This window comes from Cebus imitator, unplaced genomic scaffold, assembly GCF_001604975.1.
Source record: "Cebus imitator isolate Cc_AM_T3 unplaced genomic scaffold, Cebus_imitator-1.0 Scaffold59, whole genome shotgun sequence".
Lineage (NCBI taxonomy): Eukaryota > Metazoa > Chordata > Mammalia > Primates > Cebidae > Cebus > Cebus imitator.
Genome location: NW_016107374.1, coordinates 7116075 through 7139338, shown reverse-complemented (window position 1 = coordinate 7139338; position 23264 = coordinate 7116075). Strand labels below are relative to the sequence as shown.

The 23264-nt window shown below is 41.9% G+C and overlaps 1 protein-coding gene across 1 annotated transcript in view; it reads left to right on the top strand.

Moving 5' to 3' along the window:
• The window catches only part of TAOK3 (TAO kinase 3), a 209808-nt gene that overhangs the window by 181743 nt on the left and 4801 nt on the right, over positions 1-23264 (top strand). The window contains exons 17-19 of the mRNA XM_037738923.1: positions 3941-4144; positions 14233-14472; positions 15912-16124. Of these exons, the coding sequence (XP_037594851.1) occupies positions 3941-4144; positions 14233-14472; positions 15912-16124 (657 nt within the window). The remainder of the gene's footprint in view (positions 1-3940; positions 4145-14232; positions 14473-15911; positions 16125-23264) is intronic.

Below are 23264 nucleotides of genomic sequence, written 5' to 3'. Positions count from 1 at the left end.
AAAAAAAAAAAAAAAAAAGAAGTACCTAAAATGCTGTTAAAACAGATTGCTAACCCTCCCCTAGATTTTCAGATTTTAAAACTCTATCACTGTTTACTCGTAGATTTTCTGGGGTAGAGCTTGAAAATGTGCATTTCTAACAAGTTTCCAGATGATGCTGATGCTGCTGGTTCAGGGACCACATTTCAGGAACTATTGATATAACTCTAAGCCATCCTTGTCTACTTCCTATGTGTTTTCCCCACACCAGTCAAAGTGATCTTTTCAAACTATAAATCTGGTCATACTACTTCATAGTTTTGAAATCCAGTGCCTTCTTATTGCTTTTAGGATAAGTCAGAATTCTAGAAGTCCCTACACAGCCTCCTCCTAGCCTACTAATAGGGGCACCCACACCAGTGCTGCCCCTGCCCTCAACCCACTCCTTGCTGCACCAGCCATGGTCACCTTTCAGTTCCTCAAATTTATCAAGCTCCACCCTTCCCCAAGGTCTTTGCACATACTGTTTCTTCTGCCAAGATGTTCTCCCTACCCGCAAGCGTTCCCTGACCACAATTCTGCTTGGTTACTTCCTGCTTCTCCTTATAAGACCTAGGATTGGTTATTAGGATCTTAACTCAAATATCACTTCCCTAGGGAAGCCTTTTCTAACTGCCTCAACCAAGACAGATGTCTCTGGTTTCCTAACACTAGAAGTTTTAATTATACATTTGTTTAATGATTATTCCAGCTACTTACTCTACTAACTGGTAAGCATCATAAGAGCACAGACCATGTTTTTGTTTGCTCACAACTGTATCCCTATGCCCTCTACATGTGAATATTTGATAAACGCATGCTTGACTCTGGAATATTTGGTTGAAGACCACTAGTGGACTTAGAAGTTCTTCCCAAAGAACTGCACTTTGATCTGAAAGCTCAAATTTCTTCAATTCTCCCTTTACCAGTACTTACAGGTGAATCGTCTGAAGTTCCATGGACTTTTCTTCTCATAAGCCTTAGAGTTTCTTATTTGTAGACTTACTAAGTATATCAAGGTTTAATAAAATTCAATATGGGGCATTGTTTTAGTATATATAAAATCACGTGTTTGAGCTCATATACTAAACTGTAGGTTAGCAATACAGGGCTTAGCAAGGTTCTCCTCCAGTTCTTTTTTCGTTTTTAGTTAGGAAGTGAAAGCGAGGGGTTTGGGGTGGGCCTAGGAATTGTTTGCCCTGCCCTGCTAAGCTGCTGGTAGTTGTTAGACCTAACAGAAAATTGTATTTTAGTCACACTGGCTGAATGGGTTGTGACACCATAAAGTCTTGAAAACCAGAGAATTGCCCAACTCAGAAAGTTCACATTCTTTCCATTTTCTCTCTGAATTATTGGCTTGAGCTTAATTATTATATCATAATAGGATTGCTGGATCACAGAGATAGCCTAAGAAACTTTGAGGTTTTCCTCCACTCTAAATACATTCCTTGGCCGGGCACGGTGGCTTATGCCTGTACTCCCAGTGTTTTGGGAGGCCGAGGTGGGTAGATCACCTGAGGTCAGGAGTTCAAGACCAGCCTGGCCAACCTGGCGAAACCCCATCTCTACCAAAATACAAAACATTAGCCAAGTGTGGTGGCGAGCGCCTATAATCCCAGCTACTCGGGAGGCTGAGGTAGGACCAATTGCTTGGATACAGGAGGCGGAGGTTGCAGTGAGCTGAGATCAAACCACTGCACTCCAGCCTGGGCAACAGAGAGAGACTCTATCTCAAAAAAATATAATAAAAAAATAAAATAAATAGATACCTTCCTTATTTCTAACTCTCTGTGTCTATTCTATGCAAAGCTAATATTACTTCTTCTGAAGTAAAGCTTAGTTCAGACTATTTAAAGTGGCGTGTATATTTTGATATTGATATACTTAGAGGTATTGTCCTTTGAATGACAAAACAAAAAAAATCTCCACTTTTGATAGATAATAGGAATATGGCTAATACAGAATGATAGATGGTCCAAAAATAATTTATTCTTGATTTTGGAGTCAATTTTTGTGATGATATTTGAATGGGGGTCTGTAATCCAGTGGTTAATGCCAAACCAAGTAATAAAGTCATGGCATGTAAAGATGAATCCCCCAGGCTTCCTGTTGTGATCCCAGCTTACTCTGAAAACAACACTTTGTCTTGTCAATTCTAAGATTTCACTTACAGCTTCACTGGAACAGGATAGTTGAAAGTTGATTTACAGAGACTTCTTGGCTAAGAGATTAAATAGTCTATGATATCTGCATCACAACACATTAAGTGAAATAGGTGTTAGCAATTTTTTTTTTTTTTTTTTTTTTTGAGACAGAGTCTCGCTCTGTCACGCAAGCTAGAGTACAATGGTGCGGTGTCAGCTCACTGCAACCTCCGCCTCCCTCAAGTGATTCTCTTGCCTCACCCTCCCGAGTAGCTAGGACTGTAGGCATGTGCTACCACACTCAGCTAATTTTTGTATTTTTAATAGAGACAGTGTTTCGCCATGCTGGCCAGGCTGGTCTCAAACTCCTGACCTTGTGATCCACCCGCCTTGGTCTCCCAAAGTGCTGGGATTACAGGCGTGAACCACTGCGCCCAGCCAGGTGTTAGCAATTAAAGGAGATTTTAGCTGAGTGAGCAGTTAATCAAATGAACAAAGAAGCGTATACTGTACTTTTTTTTTTTTAAATTTTTTTTACTTTCAGATCTGGGATACATGTGCAGAACGTGCAGGTTTGTTACATAGGTATTCATGTGCCATGGTGGTTTGCTGCACCTATCAACCTGTCATCTAGGTTTTAAGCCCCACATCCATTAGGTATTGGTCCTATACTGTACTTTCTTAACAAGTAGTCTTGTTTTCACCATAATTTAACATCTTAACTATTCTGATTCACTGCTTTTTTTTTCCTTTGCTCAGATGTTCTGGAAAAATTGTGAATTTTGTCCTTTTGAAAATATAGATGGTTTGTTTACTCTGTAATCCAAAATGAAGAATGCTTTTTCCTAAAATTCAAACTAGTGGCATTTGCATAGTCACCTCTTCTCTTTGGAACCTGTCTACTTCTCTCAGTCTTGTCACTACTTCCTTTGTCCAAGCTACTATCATCTCTCTTGCCTGGATCTTTGCAATAGCCTCCCAGCTATCTTCATATGTTCTTGCCTCCTTCATTCTGTTCTCCCCATGGCAGCCAGGGTAATCATTTTGAAATGTATCTCATTACGACACTCACATACATGAAATCCGTTTCTCCTATACTAAAGATCAGTGTCCTTACATTGGTCTGTAAAGCCTCAATGATCCTGCCTACCTGGCCAGACTCATCTCATGTTACATTGCACCAGCCACTCTGACCTTCTTTCAGTCCTTGATGGCGCCATGTTTCCTCGTGCACCCCTAGGGTTTTGCACGTGCTATTTTCTCTGCTGAGGATATTCTTCCCTCTCCTTTTCCACTGGTTAACTCCTGCTAATTTTTCAAATTTCAGCTTAGTTGTCACCCAGATTAAATATTTTATATTCTTATGGGACCAACTATGTCCTCTTCAAAGCAGTGATCACAGTAATTTCTGCGGTTCTTTAATTTTTGATTCTATAATGTAAAGATGCATGGTGGCAGATATCATGGTCTTTTACTCAACTTTGTATCCTGTATCTTTCACAGTGCCTGTCACATGATAGAAGCTTAGTAAATTTGTGTTGATTGAATGAGTGAACAAATAATTTCTGAGAGTAAGATGCCAAAGATACAGAAACTCACAAGTGTCCCTCTCACTTAATGCTCAATGGGCAGAAAACAGGAGGAGGATGTGTAACACCAGACTTTTCTGTGCTTACGTTTGCATTGGCTTTCCAAATAACTTAATCTTCAGTTGCAATAGGCTGTTACAATCCCTTTCCTTTAGTGGAACCGTCTTGGTTTTTGTTTTTTCTTTTTAGGAAATGAATGAGGACCATAGCACACCCAAGAAAGAGAAGCAAGAGCGGATCTCCAAGCATAAAGAGAACTTGCAGCACACGCAGGCTGAAGAGGAAGCCCACCTTCTCACTCAACAGAGACTGTACTACGACAAAAACTGTCGTTTCTTCAAGCGGAAAATAATGATCAAGCGGCACGAGGTGGAGCAGCAGAACATTCGGGAGGTATTTATTACGCTCATAACTATTGTCACTGGCATAGGAGACAGTAAGCTATGTGAGGCTTGTCACCACGTCTGCCTTGTCCATTCCTGTATCCCTAGCCTTTAGCACAGGGGCTAACACAGAGTCAGTATACAAAAAAAGTCACAGAATGAACTTACTGTTGATTAGAGGAAGCCCACTCACAGAACAAGGAATCAACTCCTTCTATATACATGGAATAGAATTGTATTAAACTCCTGTTATAAGCCATATCACACAATGAAGAATCAAAAGAAGTAGAATCGAGAATTTATGCTTTCAGCGTGCTTGTCAAGGACTTGTGTTTTTGTGACTCCGTGTAAAACTTTTAAGTAACATTTTGTTGCTCTAGAACTAAATTCATTTATTCAGTCATCCAGCACTCTTTAGAGTGAGCACTAAACATCAGGGATACCAAGCAGCTATACTCCCTGCCTTCCAATGGCTGGAGTCTAAGAGCAGAAAAAAACGTGTAACAGACTAGTTACAATACGATATGTTAGGTACCATGTTAGACGTGGAAATAAAGTATCGTTGGCATACAATCATGAGAGGGCTTAGAAGACTCTGCTGTTGATGAAAAGATGAGTGTGACTAGAGTTCTCTGTGTTGGGAGTGGAGGGCAGAACGATGTTAGTTGAAAACAGAATGTAGATACCCTTGTTTAAGGCAAGGTATTTCAAGTTTAGCCTGAAGGCAGTGCATGGCCATCAGAGATTTTTAAGCAGGGGAGTGACATGATGAGACATTTCTTTGTTTTGAAGAATTAGTGCATCAGCCGGGCATGGTGGCTCATACCTGTAATCTCAGCACTTTGGGAGGCTAAGGCAGGCGGATCACTTGAGGTCAGGAGTTCGAGACAACCTGGCCAACATGGTGAAACCCCATCTCTACTAAAAATACAAAAATTAGCTGGGTGTGGTGGCATGTACCTGTAATCTCCCAGCTACTCAGGAGGCTGAGGCAGGAGAATCACTTGAGCCCAGGAGACAGAGGTTACAGTGAGCCAGGATCATGCCACTGCACTCCAGCCTAGTTGACAGAGCGAGACTTTGGCTCAAAAAAAAAAAAAAAAAAAGAAAGAATTAGTGCTTCACTATGAGAGAGTGGCGGGAGTCATGAAAAGCAAAGTGCAGCGAGGTCAGCCAGGATGCTCTTTTTCCAGTTCTAGCCTGGAAGAGGCTGTGGGGATAGAGGCAGTTAGATCTGAGTGACATTTCTTAACTCAGAACTGACAGTTAATTCTGACCAAATAGATATGGGAATTTCAAAAGAGGAAGTCAAAAGTGACTTCCAAGTTTCTAATTTGGAAGGTTGAATAGATATGCTGGTATTCACCAAGATGAGAAATACAGAATACTGCGTTCAACAGAAAATCATTGTGATCTGGAGTAAGCAGAGAAAACTTCATAAATGACCTAGCACAGTGGCAACAGTATCAAAGTCTGACAAAAAGCCAGTGTTAGCCTACATGAGGGAAATAAGCACTTCGGGCACAGTTAATGCAAAAGTGAATTGATAGCAGCTTGTTGGAGAGCCGCGTTGAAATGAGAAGGAAAAAGGGTGAAGCAAACTGAGATGTATTAATACATGTAGGCCAGGCTTGGGCTCCTTATGCGTGCTATCTTGTTGGAAGAGGGAGAGCTACGAGCTGCTGAACATTTTTTTTTTGGAGACAGAGTCTTTTCCTGTTGCCTAGGCTGGAGTGCAGTGGTGCAGTCTCAACTCACTGCAACCTTCACCTCCCAGGTTCAAGTGACTCTCCCACTTCAGCCCCCTCAAGTAGCTGGGACTACAGGCACACAATGCCACACCAGCTAATTGATATATTTTTAGTAGAGATGGGGTTTTACCATGTTGCCCAGGCTGGTCTCGAACTCCTGAGCTCAAGTGATGTGCCTGCCTCAGCCTCCCAAAGTGTGAGGATTAGAGGCATGAGCCACCGCATCCAGCCTGCTGAACATTTTTGAGAAGGGCAGTGACATGGCCAAAATTTTACTTTAAAGAGATTAGCCCAGCTTGACAATAATATACAGAATGATTTGAACATGAATTCTCAATGGGGCTGATGATGCCCCCAGTGGGTGAAAGTGTTGGGGTGGGGGGTGTCTTAGATGCTATTGTAGCTTCAGAGCACTGCAGTGCACCAACAGATACACAGTCTGCCTGTGGTATTAATATTTCGGTGGTGGGGATGATTAAGGGAGAAAAAGACTAAAAAGGCTCCTTATAGGGGCAATAATGAAAAACAAAAAAGCTTGAGAAACACAGAATTAGAGAGAAGAGGCTGAAAGCAAGGAGATCAGGTGGCAGGAAATAGGGTATGGACAAGGCTGGTGTAGTAGTTGTCAGAGGTGGAAATGCAATTTGAAGTTTAAAGTAAACAGGACTTGACATATACTAAGGTATGAGAGAAAAGGTAAAGACATCATCAAAATTATTTCTAGGGCTTAACACTAGGAGAAATGAAAATGTAGAAACAGAAAATTACAGAGAGGTTTTGGTAAGAAGCTGATTCAGGCCGGGTATGCTGGCTCCTGCCTATCATCCCAGCACTTTGGGAGGCTGAGGCAGGTGGATCACTTGAGGTCAGGAGTTCGAGACCAGCCTGCCCAACATGGTGAAACCCCATCTCTACTAAAAATACAAAAATTAGCCGGGTGTGGTGGTGGGCGCCTTTAATCCCAGCTACTTAGAAGGCTTAGGTAGAAGAATTGCTTGAACCTGAGAGGCAGAGGTTGCATTGAGCTGAGATCGTGCCATTGCACTACAGCCTGGGCAACAAGAGCAAAACTCCATCTCAAAAAATAAAAAATAAAATTAAATAAAAAGCTGATTCAGTACTGCACATTTTGAGTTTGTCAGAAGTCAAAAAATCAAAATGAAAAAGGCTAATGGCCAGTTGGAAATAAGTTATTTGGGATTCTTTTCATGTGTCAGTTGTTACGCTAATAATAGATATTGGGAGGAAGTTTGAGCCTAAGGGGACAATCTGTGTCAATAAAAGTTATAGAAGACAATTACTCCCAAAAATGATAGAAACTATATCTGTGACTTCATTAGTATTAGGTTCTAGCCAGCTGAGCAAAGAATAACTCTGTAAGGGTATTTTTCTTACAAGTTTAGACTTTCCTCTGTTTAGTCTTATTCCAGAGCCCACCCTCATGAAAATGTTCAAAGCTTTTTTATTTACAAAAGTAATTCAAGAACACTGAAAATACACAAAAACAGAAAAATGTAAAGCTAAGTAGTGAAAGTTCTTTTTAGCAGCTTTCTTGAGATATCAACATATAAAAATTGTATATATTTAAAGAATACAACTTGACGTTTTGATATATGTATGCATTGTGAAATCATCACCACGTTAAAGCTAACTAACGTATCCGTTACCTCCACATAGTTACATGTGTGCATGTGTGCGTGGGGATGGGTAGGGAGATTTAATTTAAGAACTGTCCTCTTAGCAAATTACAAGCATGCAATACGACATTGTTAACTATCGTCACCTTGCAGTGAGTGCGTTAGATCTCCAGTAATTATTCATCTTGCATCACTGGAGCTTTTACCATTTGACCAGCATCACCCCATTTCCACCTTTTTGTTAATCCCATTCCACCCAGTCTTTACCCACAAACAGTCTCCATTAATTTGGCATAGAAATTTCTGGATTTTTTTTCTATATACATAATACAGCTATATTATATATGACTTTACAAAAATGAGATTACTTTTGTATCAGTAGGGTTATTTGATTTACAAGCAATAGAAATAAACTCTGGCCAACTTAAGCCTGGAAAGGAATTTATTGGAAGGATATGAGGTAGGTGACAGAGCTGAAGAACCAAGCTGGAAGACATGAAGAGTCACGCTGGAAAAGCAACTTCCATGACATAGAGAGCAAGAGTTCATGGGCACTGCCATTTGGATATACCTCCTCCAACCACTTTTTATCTTTGTATCATTTCTGTTCAAGATTCAAATTCCTAGGAGAGACAGAACTTGATTGGGTCATGTGCCTATGCCTTACTCAACCTTCTCCCCGATTCCAGATATAGGGTGGAGTCATTTTGCCAAAAAAAGGGGAAAAAAGGAGCCTGTAAACAGAAGCAGGAAAAAATGGATGCTGAGCTTACAAAAAATAGCAGATGTCCACTTTACTGTTTTATAACTCTTTTCTCCGTTTACCACCTAGCACATACAGCTCTGCCTCATTCTTTTTAATTGAATAGTATTTTGTTGTATGACTGCAATATAATTTATTTAATGAGACACTTCTCAGTGGACATTTTGTTGACGTTTTACAGTATTATTAACAATAATACAAGAACATGTTTGTACATAGATATTTTACATATAAACAAGTATTTTGTGGGCTATATTTTCAGAAGTGGAATTTCTGGGTCAAAGAATGCGTACATCTAAATTTTTTAAATAGATATTGCCAAATTGCCCTCTAAAGGGGTATGCTCCCACCAACAAAGCATAAGAATGCCTGGTTTCCTGTAACTTTGCCTAAAGGATTGAGTATTAGCCATCCTTTTAATTAGTGAAAACGCTTAAGAGGATCACTGAAACTGGGTTGAGCCCCTTACTCTGTCACAACCACACACACACTCAGCGTTTTCTGACCAGTGTTGAAACTAAGAACTGAAACTAAGAAGGCATTAAATATCATAGGCTGACAGTATCTCTATTTAAAAGTTAGAATTCTCGTTTTTACTCAACCCCAGTGAGCCTGAGCATAAAAATTTGGCATGAGTGAAATCAGCTGCTTGTAAAGAAGTCAATACTACTTCCATTGGAGTTAGAATGCTTGAAACACAGTGGACATTGACTGAGGGAAAGGAAGCTACATGTCTCTTACCTCACACTCCCTCCAGGGCCTATACTTGCATGTGTGTGTGTGTGTATGTGTGTATTATATACACATATGTGTGCATTATATACATATACACACACACACATACACATATATATATAGACATACACGTTAAGCACATGGGTGGGCAGAATGACCTGTATCCATTCAAAATTGGTTTTTAAATTAATTTAAAAACCAATTTTGAATGGATACAGGTCATTTCTGCCCACCCATGTACTTAATTTGCCCACCCATGTACTTAATTTTATTGAATTTGTGTCAGCTAATGGTGCACATGATGGGACTCTAGTGTGTATATTGTGTCATTTGTACAAATAAAGCAACATTGTATCATGTCTAGCCAGAGCAAAGAATTCTTCAAAATATTTTATCACAGACTGAAAAAGTACAAAACAGGAAAATAGGTAATTTATTAGAACATTTGTATTTTTCTTTTTTCTTTTTTTGAGACAGAGTTTCGCTCTTGTTGCCCAGGATGGAATGCAATGGTGCAATCTCGGCTCACTGCAACCTCCACCTCCCGGGTTCAAGCAATTCTCCTGCCTCAGCCTCCCAAGTAACTGGGATTACAGGCATGCGACACTACACCTGGCTAATTTTGTATTTTCAGTAGAGATAGGGTTTAACCACGTTGGCCAAGCTGGTCTCGAACTCTTGACCTCAGCTGATTTACCTGCGTTGGCCTCCCAAAGTACTGGGATTACAGGTGTGAGCCACTGCGCCAGGCCTCAATTATTGGAACATTTCTAATGGAAAATACTGAGAAGCTAAATACCCAAGTTTTAGCCTCAGTTCTTTTTATAGAAGTTACATAAACTTATGTTAGTCCCTCAACTCCCAAATGCCTACTAACACATATAAAAGGGGTACATTCTTATAGTCTTAGCACCTCATAGGGTGGCAATTTGGATTGAATGAGATGTATGGAATAACTTTTAAAAATAGAAAGCATATTATACCTTATTAGGTAGGCACAGCATTGGCCTCATAATAATCTGAATAATTTTTCCCCCATGTCTCAAATATTAAAGGTAGCCTATCATCTTATACCTCAGCAACTCAGATGTACAAATTAAAGGTAAAGGGAACAACTTGTAGCAGAAAAACTATTTTAGTATCATGTTTTTCTTACTCTTCTAATAGATTATAAAAACTAGATTTAAGATATTATATGCCAGATATTCACTTCTGAATACTGAAAAATAATGACATATTTATGTATTCTGAAACACTTTCTTATGGTCTTTCATGTTATCCTTACAAGTATGATAGTTCACAATGGGTGCAGCCATCCTCACTTTACACCTGAAATGTAGATTGAGAGACTTGTCCCAAGCCATACATAATGATTTACAGAGGAGCTAAAACTGACTCACACCCCGAGCACTTTTCCATTGACTCTCAAACTTTCATATGTATCAGAATTAGCTGAGTAACTTATTGTAAAGACCAGCTGCTTGTAACACAGGTAATTCAGATGTAGGTATTTTGTGGACAATATCATGAAGCATTTCATTAAGCATGCAGAGAAGCACTTGATTTCTTCTGAAGGTGTTTGCTTGCTTTGTGTCAGGAGCCCACGAGTTTCAGGGCTCCTGGCAGCTCAGACTCACTTTGCACTTCTCAATTTAGGAAAATGTGGGGATGGATAAATATCCAGTATTGGGACTCCTGGACCTCAATGAAAGCTCTCGTAAAGGGCTTTCCTTGGCTTGGTCTGGGTGGTTGGCCTGGGAGAACTTTCATCTGTGGGAAGGGCTCTCTGTCCTTTGGTGCCACCTAGGGGCCAGTTACTGATTTGTAAAAAAGAAATTTGATGGGCTAGCTAAAGAGAAAAAATAAAACAAAGGAAAACACAGGAGGAGATTGGGAGAGTTACTCTAGAAGGTTATTTTTTATTCCTTAAAAAAAAATTAAATTGCATTTATACTTTTGTTTTTTTCTCCTTGTAAGATCCCTGACAGGGTGTATGTGTTCACTGTTCTATTCCTAGCTCCTACAACAGTGCCCAACACATAGTAAGTGCTCAGCAACTATTTGTTGAATAAATGAGTGAATGATTGGTGACTGTGCTCTGGTACTAGATGCTATGCTATTAAAAGGACTTCTCTTCAAATCAATAGAGGGCCCAAGTGTGCAAGATATTTCTAATCATGCCAGTAGAGAAATGTTATTGATATATCTATTAAAATAAATAACTTGCATTTTCTCCCGTAGAGGATGCCATCAGAGAAAAGAGATATTCTGTGGTTCTAATTTAAAGTGCAGCTCAGGCCAGGGCACAGGGGTCTATAATCCCAGCACTTTGGGAGGCCGAGGCAGGTGGATCACTTGCGGTCAGGAGTTTCAGACCAGCCTGGCCAACATGGTGAAACCCCATCTCTACTAAAAATACAAAAATTAGACAGGTGTGGTAGTGGGCACCTATAATCCCAGCTACTCGGGAGGCTGAGGCAGGGGAATCGCTTGATCCCAGGAGGCGGAAGTTGCAGTGAGCTGAGATCTCACCATTGTACTCTAACCTGGGCAACAAAAGCGAAACTCCATCTCAAATATAAATAAATAAAAATAAAGTAAAGCTCAAAGCTTTCTCCTTTCCTTGACCTTGTTAATAGTAATACCACTAGTATTACTATTAGTGGTAATAGTCCACTATTACCACTAATAGTAATGGTTCATGCCTGTAATCCCAGCACTTTGGGAGGCTGAGGTGGGCAGATCACCTGAAGTTGGGAGTTTGAGACCAGCCTGACCAATATGGATAAACCCCATCTCTACTAAAAATACAAAATTAGCCAGGTGTGGTGGTGCATGACTGTAATCCCAGCTACTCAGGAGACTGAGGCAGGAGAATCACTTGAACCCAGGAGGTGGAGGTTGCTGTGAGCTGAGATCATGCCACTGCACTCCAGCCTGGGCAAGAGCCAAACTCCTTCTCAAAAATAGTAATAATAATACCACGCTTTTTGCAGTGTAAAATCTTTACCCTTTTATAGCGTTCATCACTTACCCATCCTTGGTCTTTTTTTTTTTTAATTTGCACATAAAACATTTCCTGGCTGAGCATGCCTGTAATCCCAGCACTTTGGGATGGGAGGATGGCTTGAGTCCAGAAGTTTGAGACCAACCTGGGCAACATAGTGAGACCCCATCTCTACCAAAATAAAAAATAAAAACAATTATGTCCCTGTATTAATTAAAGGTTTTTTGTTTGCATATTAACTGAAATTTATTTGAGCTAGCTTAAGCCAAAACCAGGGAAATTACAACAGACATATCGGAATGTCTCATAAAATCGAATAGCAGTAATACAGCTGGACTTACAGGAGGTCTTAGAAGCAGTAAGCAACTTAGGCATCAGTATATTCCCTTCACTTCTCTCTTTTTCATTTCTTCTTGCTCTGAAGCCTAGCTTTCTCTAATCCTCAGCCCTCATAGAAACAGATGACTACCACATATGTGGTTTTTATATGCCTCAATTCCAGCCACACATAGAGATTAACTGGTTCTGAATGTCAATTCCAAATTCCTAGTAGAGAAAATAAATTGGCCCAGGTTGGGCCACGTATCTAAATCTGATTCAGTGAGCTTTGAGCAGAGTATATACTTCAATAAATGTCTAGTGCACTTCCCTAATGGAGTGTCAGTGAGTTGAGCACAAAAGTCATGGTTTAATAAACATTTTTATGTACTGAGAGTACATTGTTCAGATCTTCATATATAGTGCTGTTTCGGAAATATTCTTCAATTGGTGAATGAAAAGTTTTCACCAACTTCCCCTTTCTAGTTTGCTTTCCTTTCTTCCTTCAACAACAAAGAAAGAAAGAAAGGAGTAGCACTGAAAAGAACAGAGTGATTGGATCTATAAATGATCAAACAGACTGTAATACAGAAGATGAAAAGGGACAGATCTCATCTGTTTTTTTCCCGGCATGTCTTGAACTCTGAGATTTTAAAAAATAGATAATTGACCTACTTCTGATTTGTGCAAAAACAGCGTATTTCCCAGAAAGCTAAGACTATTGCAGATATTATCAGTTTAATTCTCAATCTTGATTGCATATCGGAACCACCTGGAGAACTCTTTTTTTTTTTTTGAGACGGAGTTTCGCTCTCGTTACCCAGGCTGGAGTGCAATGGCGCCCTCGGCTCACCGCAACCTCCGCCTCCTGGGTTCAAGCCATTCTCCTGCCTCAGCCTCCCGAGAAGCTGGGACTACAGGGGTGCACCACCATGCCCAGCTAATTTTTGTATTTTTGGTAGAGACGGGGTTTCACCATGTTGACCAGGACAATCTCGATCTCTTGACCTCGTGATCCACCCACCTCGGCCTCCCAAAGTGCTGGGATTATAGGCGTGAGCCACCGCGCCCAGCCGAGAACTCTTACCAACACTGACATCAGGATCCCACCCCAGACAGTTACGAGAATTTCAGCCTGTGAGATTCAAGCATCTTGTGTTTGAAAAGTTTCCTCACATGATTTTTATGGGCAGCCAGGGTGTAGAACCACTAGCTTCACTGGAGAAACATTTGTGAAGACCTATGCTAGCACATCACCTAACTAAGGTTCACAGCAGCTCTGTGAGGTAAGAGGGGGTCAAGTAGAATGAATCCCATTTTACAGATAGCACAGTTGTGATTGCTGTGAAGTTGCCCATTTTGTAAGTGGTGGACCCAGGAACAGAGCCTAAAGCTCAAGAGATTGTTAATTTCATTTCATTTCATTAAGTCCTGCTGCCAAACACTAATGGGTTTAATTAAGAGATAGGGGCGGGCCAGGCGCAGTGGCTCATGCCTGTAATCCCAGCACTTTGGGAGGCCGAGGCAGGTGGATCACAAGGTCAAGAGATTGAGATCATCCTGGCCAACATGGTGAAACCCTGTCTCTACTAAAATACAAAAATTAGCTGGGCATAGTGGCACACGCCTGTAGTCCCAGCTACTCGGGAGGCTGAGGCAGGAGAATCGCTTGAACCTAGGAGGCAGAGGTTGTAGTGGGCCAAGATCACATCACTGTACTCCAGCCTGGCACCTGGGGACAGAGCGAGACTCTGTCTCAAAAAAAGAGAGAGAGAGAGAGAGAAGTGGTTAGCAGTGGCATTCCTTGCCATCCCTCATTTAGTTGTGCATTCCTTCCAATTCATCTCCATTCACCTCTCTCCATTTATCTTTTGTTCCTGGATGCAGGAACTAAATAAAAAGAGGACCCAGAAGGAGATGGAGCATGCCATGCTGATCCGGCATGACGAGTCCACCCGAGAGCTAGAGTACAGGCAGCTGCACACGTTACAGAAGCTACGCATGGATCTGATCCGTTTACAGCACCAGACTGAACTGGAAAACCAGCTGGAGTACAATAAGAGGCGAGAAAGGGAACTGCACAGAAAGCATGTCATGGAACTTCGGCAACAGCCAAAAAACTTAAAGGTAAGAGGAGATAGCATTTCCCTGTTTGCTTCTGGACAGTGTTGGACCAGATCAATGGTTTCTATACTGGAAGTGTCAGAGTCACCTGAGCAACTTTTCAGACTCAAAATTTCTGTGCCCCACATCTATTGCATCAGAATCTCCAGTTGTAAAGCACAGAGTCTGTATTTAAGCTCCTAAAAAAGAGATGTGGCAGGCTGGTTTGGAAACTATGATTCTACTACATTGTCTATCAGTTTGTCATCATGTCCATTATGGAATTTCTCTGAGCGCTTCATGACCTGCCCTCTTCAAAACTGGACTAATAGCAGTTTATAGTTCTAATCCCAGGAAATAAGGAAGTTATATTGGCCTTAGGTACTTTGAGCACTGCTGTATTGAGAAAGACTCTAAAGCCACATCCAAGTTTAGGAGGAAAGAATGTCATTTATTAGTGATGTCTGTCATGGTCATCGGAACGAATCTACAATTGCCAGGCATTTACCACTTCTGCACTAGAGAGGCAGAGATACAGAGGAACTCCTTTGGCCCTCACTGCTTCCAGCTAATTTTAGCTGACTGCTAATTAACAAGCTCCACATACTAAGCCATTGCTATATATCAGTGAGGACATTGTCAGTGTTGGCACAGACATGAGGCCAACCTTGACCACACTGGCTCTGCATCTCTTCAGTGAAGTCCTAAGCTAAGCAGTGATTTCTATCACCATAAGTCCTCAGAGTGTTCATGAAGTGCATACATGACTATGGGCAACCTGATGGAATGCCTTCTGGGCTTAAAATTATATACTCTACCTTCTCCTTGCCCAAATGCACATTTGATATTGCTACATGCAAGCGCAACCTCTTAATGGGGGGGGAAAAACTGTAAAACACTTTTCTCTTTCAGTTTACACTGACATTCAGTGGAAATGGGTTAGGATATGAGGTACTATCCATATGTTCTCCTTTATGGAGTTGATAAGAAATTGCTATAAACCAGAGCAGTGAGAGCTGGCTTATATAATGCTATCCCCTCTCTCACTTGGAAACAGGGTGAAATATAAAAACAAAAATAAGGAAAAAAAACATTGAACAATGGGAGACACTGAAGACTCTGACTAGGAAAGCATGAAAAGAATTGTCCCCTTTCAACAAGCCAGGCTTCATAATATCCCTCAATCTGCTTAGAGTCCTCATCCCCTTATGACAATCCATATTTTCTTTGAAGCTGTTTGTAAATTCAAAATTACTTATATTCATTCACTATAAAACCAAAAGTGTAGGTAGGTTTAACTCTTGTCTGTGTCATACATGCTGCTTCATTTTTAATGATTAGCAACAGGGGTCACTGCACCAAAAAACAGATGGTCTCAGCACTTGTATTATATCGTTATGGTTGAAAGCTTTCCGTTTTTACTGATGTGTCTTTATTTTTCCTTTGTCATTTTTTCTACCCAGGCCATGGAAATGCAAATTAAAAAACAGTTTCAGGACACTTGCAAAGTACAGACCAAACAGTATAAAGCACTCAAGAATCACCAGTTGGAAGTTACTCCAAAGAATGAGCACAAAACAATCTTAAAGACACTGAAAGATGAGCAGACAAGAAAACTTGCCATTTTGGCAGAGCAGTATGAACAGAGTATAAATGAAATGATGGCCTCTCAAGCGGTAAGTGGTTAGGTTTGGTGCCACAGCTTCAAGAGCTTTGGAAATCAAGAAAATCCAAGATCCAGCCTGTTGTTCCCCAGATGATTCTTGCACAAGTTTAGGATATTGATGTTTTTCTGCCCAAAGGACTGAGGAAAGAACGACGCTGAATAAAGCCAAGCCAATGTGGATACTTGCCGGAGTGTCTTATAAGATGGAACTCAAGGAATGACATGCCACATCAGACCTGTGGCACATAGGGAATTTGAGGGCAAATGTGATAGATGCCACATATGATACCATTTGTTCATTTATCAAAGGTTTTACTGACTGCCCTCCCCGCAACTAATATCAGGCACAAATGAATCAGACAGTTCCTACCCTTAGGGAGCCCACAGTCAAGCGAGGAAGACAGTTACACAGACACGCTCATTCAGTCAGGGTTCAGCACTCTGCTGGACCCAGAGATGGAGGATGAGCTAGCCAATCTGTCAGTCAAGCCAGGTGGTCAGATAATTAAGCAGTAATAGTAAAACATAGTAAGTGATTTTAAGTGGGAGGTATTGGGGGTTATGGGAGAACAAGTAGGACCAACTAAGCTGGTCTAAGGAAATCTTCCTGGAGGGAGCCAAGAAACTTAAAGGAATTCATTGATGTTAACCGATTCCTTGAAAATGGAACCTACACAGGCAAAGGTTCAAACAAAGGAAAGTATATGGAGATGGAAAGAACCTGGGTGTGAGCCCAGAGTTTGAGCAGAAAGATTGCAGGACCCAAAATGGAGAGGTCATAAAGGGAGCTTGGGATGAGAGCTTGCCTGGTAATTCAGTGATGATTTCCCAAGGAGATGACTCTTAAAGAATAATAGTTTAGCTGGGTGTGGTGGCTCACGTCTGTAATCCCAGCACTTTGGGAGGACAAAGTGGGTGGGCCACCTGAGGTTGGGAGTTCAAGACCACCCTGATCAACATGGAGAAACCCTGTCTCTACTAAAAATACAAAATTAGCCAGGCATGGTGGTGCATGCCTGTAATCCCAGCTACTCAGGAGGGTGAGGCAGGAGAATTGCTTGAACCCAGGAGGCGGAGGTTGCAGTGAGCCGAGACTGCGCCATTGTACTCCAGCCTGGGCAACAAGAGTGAAACTCCGTCTTAAAAAAAAAAAAAAGTAATAGTTTACCAAAAAGGCATAAGAGAAAGAGTTATTCCTGACAAAGGATACAGTATATACAAAGACTCAGAGGCCTGAAAAAGGATGGCACATTTGAGAAACGTTGAGTAATTGCTATGGCAAGAGCATAGGATGCTTGTTGAGGGAAAGTGGGAGGAGAGTCAGGGTGAGAGCCTCAGAAGCCAAGAGTTTGGACATTATTTTGCAAGCAATGGGGAGTTGTTGAAGCCTGTTTTAAGAAGGAAAGTATAACTGGATTAGATTTGTGTTACAGAAAGATATTGGCAGAAATGTGGCAAATATAGGTAAAGAGACCTGTTAGGAAGCCATTATAATAGTCCAGGAAAAAGATGATGAGAGAACATGCTAATGGCGATGAACAGGAGTAGGGAAGGGTTTGAGAAATATTTAGGAGGCAAGAAAGAATAGAAATAACTTAGTGACTAATTTGAGAGGTTTGACAACAGAGTAGAATAGGTCATTATCTTACCAAGACAGAACAATAAAAGAAAGAGTGAGGCCCAGCGCGGTGGCTCAAGCCTGTAATCCCAGTACTTTGGGAGGCCGAGGCGGGTGGATCACGAGGTCAAGAGATCGAGACCATCCTGGTCAACATGGTGAAACCCCGTCTCTACTAAAAATACAGAAAAAAATTAGCTGGGCATGGTGGCGCGTGCCTGTAATCCCAGCGACTCAGGGGGCTGAGGCAGGAGAATTGCCTGAACCCAGGAGACGGAGGTTGCGGTGAGCCGAGATTGCGCCATTGCACTCCAGCCTGGGTAATAAGAGCGAAACTCCGTCTCAAAAAAAAAAGAAAAAAGAAAGAGTGAGTTTGGATGCTGCAAGGATAATTGACTAAGTTGTAGACATGGTATCTGAGTTTTGTTGGTGTCCAGGTAGAGAAGTACAGATAATGGAAACCTGTAGTTTAGGAGGGATGTCAGGATTGAAGACAAAAAGCTAGAAGACTTCCTTGTGGCTAGGAGGAATAGATGAGATCTGCTGGGGACAGGAGATACTCTTAGAGAGGAAAGAACTAAGGACAGAGTCTGGTGGACACCAACATTTGAGGGCTGAGTAGAAATAGAACAAAAATAAATAATCAGAGACACAGGAAGGGAACCAGAAGAGAGGATGCCACAGGAGCCAGAGCAGGAGTTTCTAACTGATGGCGTCACATGTCACAGAGATCAATTAGAAGAATAAACTTTGAGGTGCTCATTGGACCTGGCACTGGATTCAACCATTGCTTGTCTCAGACAATCAATGGAGTGTGGGAATGGGAGACATGATAGAGCACTGAAAGATGAATTCTAAAGTGAAATCCAAATGGTAGGTGAGACCACTTTTCCCAGATCCTTGTCAATGAAGGAAAAGAGAACAAGAGCTGTAGCAAAAGGAGGAGATAATTGGGAGAGGCTTAAGCATGCTTGTTCTTAGGCCAAGGATGGGAGCTAGCGCGTTTATCCACTCACCTATCCAGCAAGTATTTACTGAGTGCCTATATGATGTACCAGGTATCCAGAGATACCGTGGTGGATAAGACAGTCATGGAGCACGTCCTCATGGAGGTTATAGAAGCATGGAGGACACAGACATTGGAAAAGTCTACTCCGTGTAACAGCAGAGCAAGAGCAAGGTACCAACAGAGTACAAAACAAGAGAGCTTACCTGGTCTGGAGAGTCGGGAGAGGCCTCCCTGACACAATGGCTTTGTAGGCTGAGGAAGCTGCCCATGAGAAACACGTGTAGACGTGGGGAAGACAGTGGCACTTGGGAAGAATTCACAGAAATCCATTATGTTTGGGATGTAGGGAACTGGGAGAGGACTAACAGAATAAGACTGGAGGGGTAAACAGGATGGGTCATGTAGGGGCTTTAAGGCTTTGTTAAGAATTTCTGTCTTTATCCAAAACAATGGGAAGCCATTGGCAAGTATTAAGCAGGGTGTGACATCAGATTTGTGTTTTTGACCATCACCTGGTGAATGGAGAATGACCTGGGAGAAGGGAAGAATGCATATTAGGAGATGATTTGTGCAGTTACTTTTACCCCAGGTACCAGAGCCTGGTAGCTAGACTAGAAAAGGGTCAGTCGGGATGAAGGGGAACGTTACTAAATTTGGCAGGAGGTAGAACTGAGAGTACTTAATGACAGGTTGGATGTGGAGAGTCTGGTGTTCAGGATGACTTCCAGTCTATGGTTTGAACAAAGCAGTAGATGATGGGCTGGGCATGGTGGCTCTTGCCTGTGATCCCAGCACTTTGGGAAGCCGAAGTGGGTAGATCACCGGAGGTCAGGAGTTCAAGACCAGCATGGCCAACATGGTGAAACCCTGTCTCTACCAAAAACAAAAATTAGCTGGGCATGGTGACTTGCACCTGTAATCCCAGCCACTCAGGAGACTGGGGCAGGAGAATTGCTTGAACCCAGGAGGCAGAGGCGCAGTGAGCTGAGATCATACTACTGCACTCCAGCCTGGGTGACAGAGTGAGACTCCGTCTCAAAACAAACAAACAAACAAAAAAAAGTAGATGATGATCTATGTATATTTACCTATATGGTAAAAAAAAAAAAAAAGAGGTGGAACAGACTGGGAGTGGGAAGGAAAAGGTGATGTGCTGGCTGTGTGGGGCCTGAGAACCTGAGAAACATCCAGCAGAGGGTGTCTCTAGTAGACTAGAGGAGCTCATCCACACCTCGGAAGGGAAGTCTGAAATAGATGTTTAGTGTGGGAGCCATTTGCATTCATGGTAATTGAGGCTTTTGAAATAGATGAGATTCTTAGGAAGAGAGGTTAGAGGAAGAAGAGGGCCCAGGACGAAGCCCTTAGGAACACCCACATTTAAGCACCACGTGGGTAAGGACTACTGGAAAAGGAATAGTCAGAGAGGGAAGACAAAAACCAAGAAGTTGTGGTATCTCAGAAGACAAAGACTTCAAGAAGGAAGGGGCAGTTGACAATACCAAGTGCTCCTGCTGGGAGGTCAGGTAACAGGAGCCACTTCCAGACCATCATGGGTCACCTTAATGTGAGCAGTAGACGTGTAGAGGGTTAGGATCAGAATGAGTGTGAAGAGAAGGTGCAGAAAGAGGTGAACGGCAAAGAGAAGGAAGGAAGTTGATAGAGACATAAAGGCTGATAGGGTTTCTGTTTTGTTAATCTTTATATTCTCAGCATCTGCAACAATGCATGGCATACAGCAAGTGTTCAATGAATGTTATATAAAATGGTAGAGACCAGGCGCAGTGGCTCATGCCTGTAATCCCAACACTTTGGGAGGCTGAAGCGGGAGAGGAGGGTCACTTGGAGCCAAGAATTCTTGACCAGACTGGGCAACATAGCAAGAGCCTGTCTCTACAAAAAATATAAAAATTAGCCAGTTATGGTGGCACATGCCTGTAGTCCCAGTGACTCGGGAGGCGGAAGCAGGAGGATCACTCAAGCACAGGAGTTCAAGGCTTCAATGAGCTATGATCACACCACTGCACTCCAGCCTGGGCAACACAACAAAACTGGGACTCAAAAAAAATAAATAAGATGAGAGAGAACAGGATCAGAAATAGAGGTCAATGATTGCCCTTGAATAAAAGGAGAGAAGTGTCCTTTCTACTGAGACAGGGAGAAGATAAAAGTATGTGATCATTACAGTATCCTTTACTGACTACTTACCATGTGGCAAGTACAATGTTAAGTATTTCATAAATGTTATGTCATTTAATTTTTGTGAAACTCCTTTTAAGTAGTTACTGGTTTGACCCTAATTTACCTGTGAGAAAACTGAAGTTTACTGAAGTGAAGCTACTTGCTTAGATCAGGAGTGGCAAATGTTGTAAACGGACAGATAGTAGTTAGCTTTGTGGACCACAGGGTCTCTGTCACAACTACTCAGCTTTGCCATTGTAGCACAAACGCAGCCATAGACAAAATGTAAATGAGTGAGTATACTGATGTCTAATAAAATTTTATTTACGGCTGGGCACGGTGGCTCATGCCTGTAATCCCAGCACTTTGAGAGGCCGAGGCAGATGGATCACCTGAGGTCAGGAGTTCAAGACCAGCCTGGCCAACCTGGTGAAACACTGTCTCTACTAAAAATACAAAAATTAGCCAGTAGTGGTGGTGGGTGCCTGTAATCCCAGCTACTCAGGAGGCAGAGGCAGGAGAATCACTTGAACCCAGGAGGCAGAGATTGCAGTGAGCCAAGATTGCACCATTGCACTCCAGCCTGGGCAACAGAGTGAGACTTTGTCTCAAAAAAAAAGAAAAAAGAAAAAAATTTTATTTACAAAAACAGGTACCAGGCCAGATTTGGCCCATGGGCTGCAATGTGTCAACCCCTGGCTTGGGAACAAGGGGGAAGGTCACATGACTAATTAGTGGTGAAGCTAGGATTGAACCTAGCTTGGGGGGAATCCTGTAAACCTCATATCTTTTTCTTCAGTGTAAGCCACTGTGAGGAACAGACATATTTACCTATACTCTTAGAAAACTTTTTAATGGAGCCAGGCACCATGGCTCACGCCTATAATCCCAGTACTTTGGGAGGCCGAGGTGGGCAGATCATCTGAGGTCAGGAGTAGCCTGGCCAACGTGGTGAAATGCCATCTCTACTAAAAATACAAAAAATTAGCTGGGCCGGGTGGCGCTTGCCTGTAATCTCAGCTACTCGGGAGGCTGAGGCAGGAGAATTGCTTGAACCTGGGAGATGGAGGTTGTAAGGAGCTGAGATCACACACCACTGCACTCAGCCTGGGCAACAGAGTGAGACTCTGTCTCAAATAAAAACACGAAGAAACAACTTTTTAATGGATTTGATTTGTGTAACCTTGGGTGATAAATACCAAATGCTAGAATATCCTCTGGTTTCTAGCACTGGGCCTTCAGAATCAGAGCTGGTACAGAACAAAACAATGGTACCAGTTACTGATAATAGTAGTAGAAGGCTAGAAATAAAAGGAAATGGAGATGTTCTGAATGTTTAAAGAGTTTAGATAGTCTAAACTGACCATGGAATGAACCTCTCACCCACTCAGCCAGGGCTTACGGCAACTAATGCAGACAAGTAGAAAAGAACAGTACTTTCACTTCCTTTACTGATAAGGAACCTCCCATATCAAGAGGGAATCAGTAACAACCCTCATTTGAGCCAGTAAATCCTTTGGCATTTACCTGTGAATCTGTTCCTGCTGAATGCTATGTATTGTGTCTAGTGTCTCTTATCCCTTCATTCCTTATTGGGAAAATGAGAACTATCTGTCCTCTTTAAGGATTTTAATGAAACCTGGTTAGGATTAATTTTTAGAAGGTACTTTGGAAATATGATTACATAATTTATTTTATGTTCCTCTGATCTCTATAGTGTTTCTCCAGAAGTACTAAAAGAAGACACATGCAAATAACTATCTTAAAATATTATAACATTTCAAAAAGTAATTTTTCAATCAAAATATGTATATTGTCACAAATTGTACGTAAGGTGGAGAATAAGTATCTTGGAAAAGTGGTCAATATGGAAACACACAGATAAGCTCAGGGCATATGGACTGTCTGATTCAAGGGTTCTAATCTCATAGTTCTCAGCCAAGCTGAGGGCCTGCCAAAATGGGACCAAACCAAGCCTTCAACCAGAGGTCATCATTCCTGAATACTGTTCTGCTGATGGTCTGAAACCTTCAATTCTGCTTTAGAGAAGTTGGCACTTCTACCTGGTTCATTCTCCACGCAGGATCTGGGTATCTTGTATAAGATGAAGTTCAGGCTGGGCATGGTGACTCACACCTGTAATCCCAGCACTTTTGAGAGGCCAAGGCGGGTGTATCACCTGAGGTGGGGAGTTCGAGACCAGCCTGACCAACATGGAGAAATCCCGTCTCTACTAAAAATACAGAATTAGCCGGGTGTCGTGGCACATGCCTGTAATCCCAGCTACTTGGGAGATTGAGGCAGGAGAATCACTTGAACCCAGGAGGCAGAGGTTGCAGTGAGCC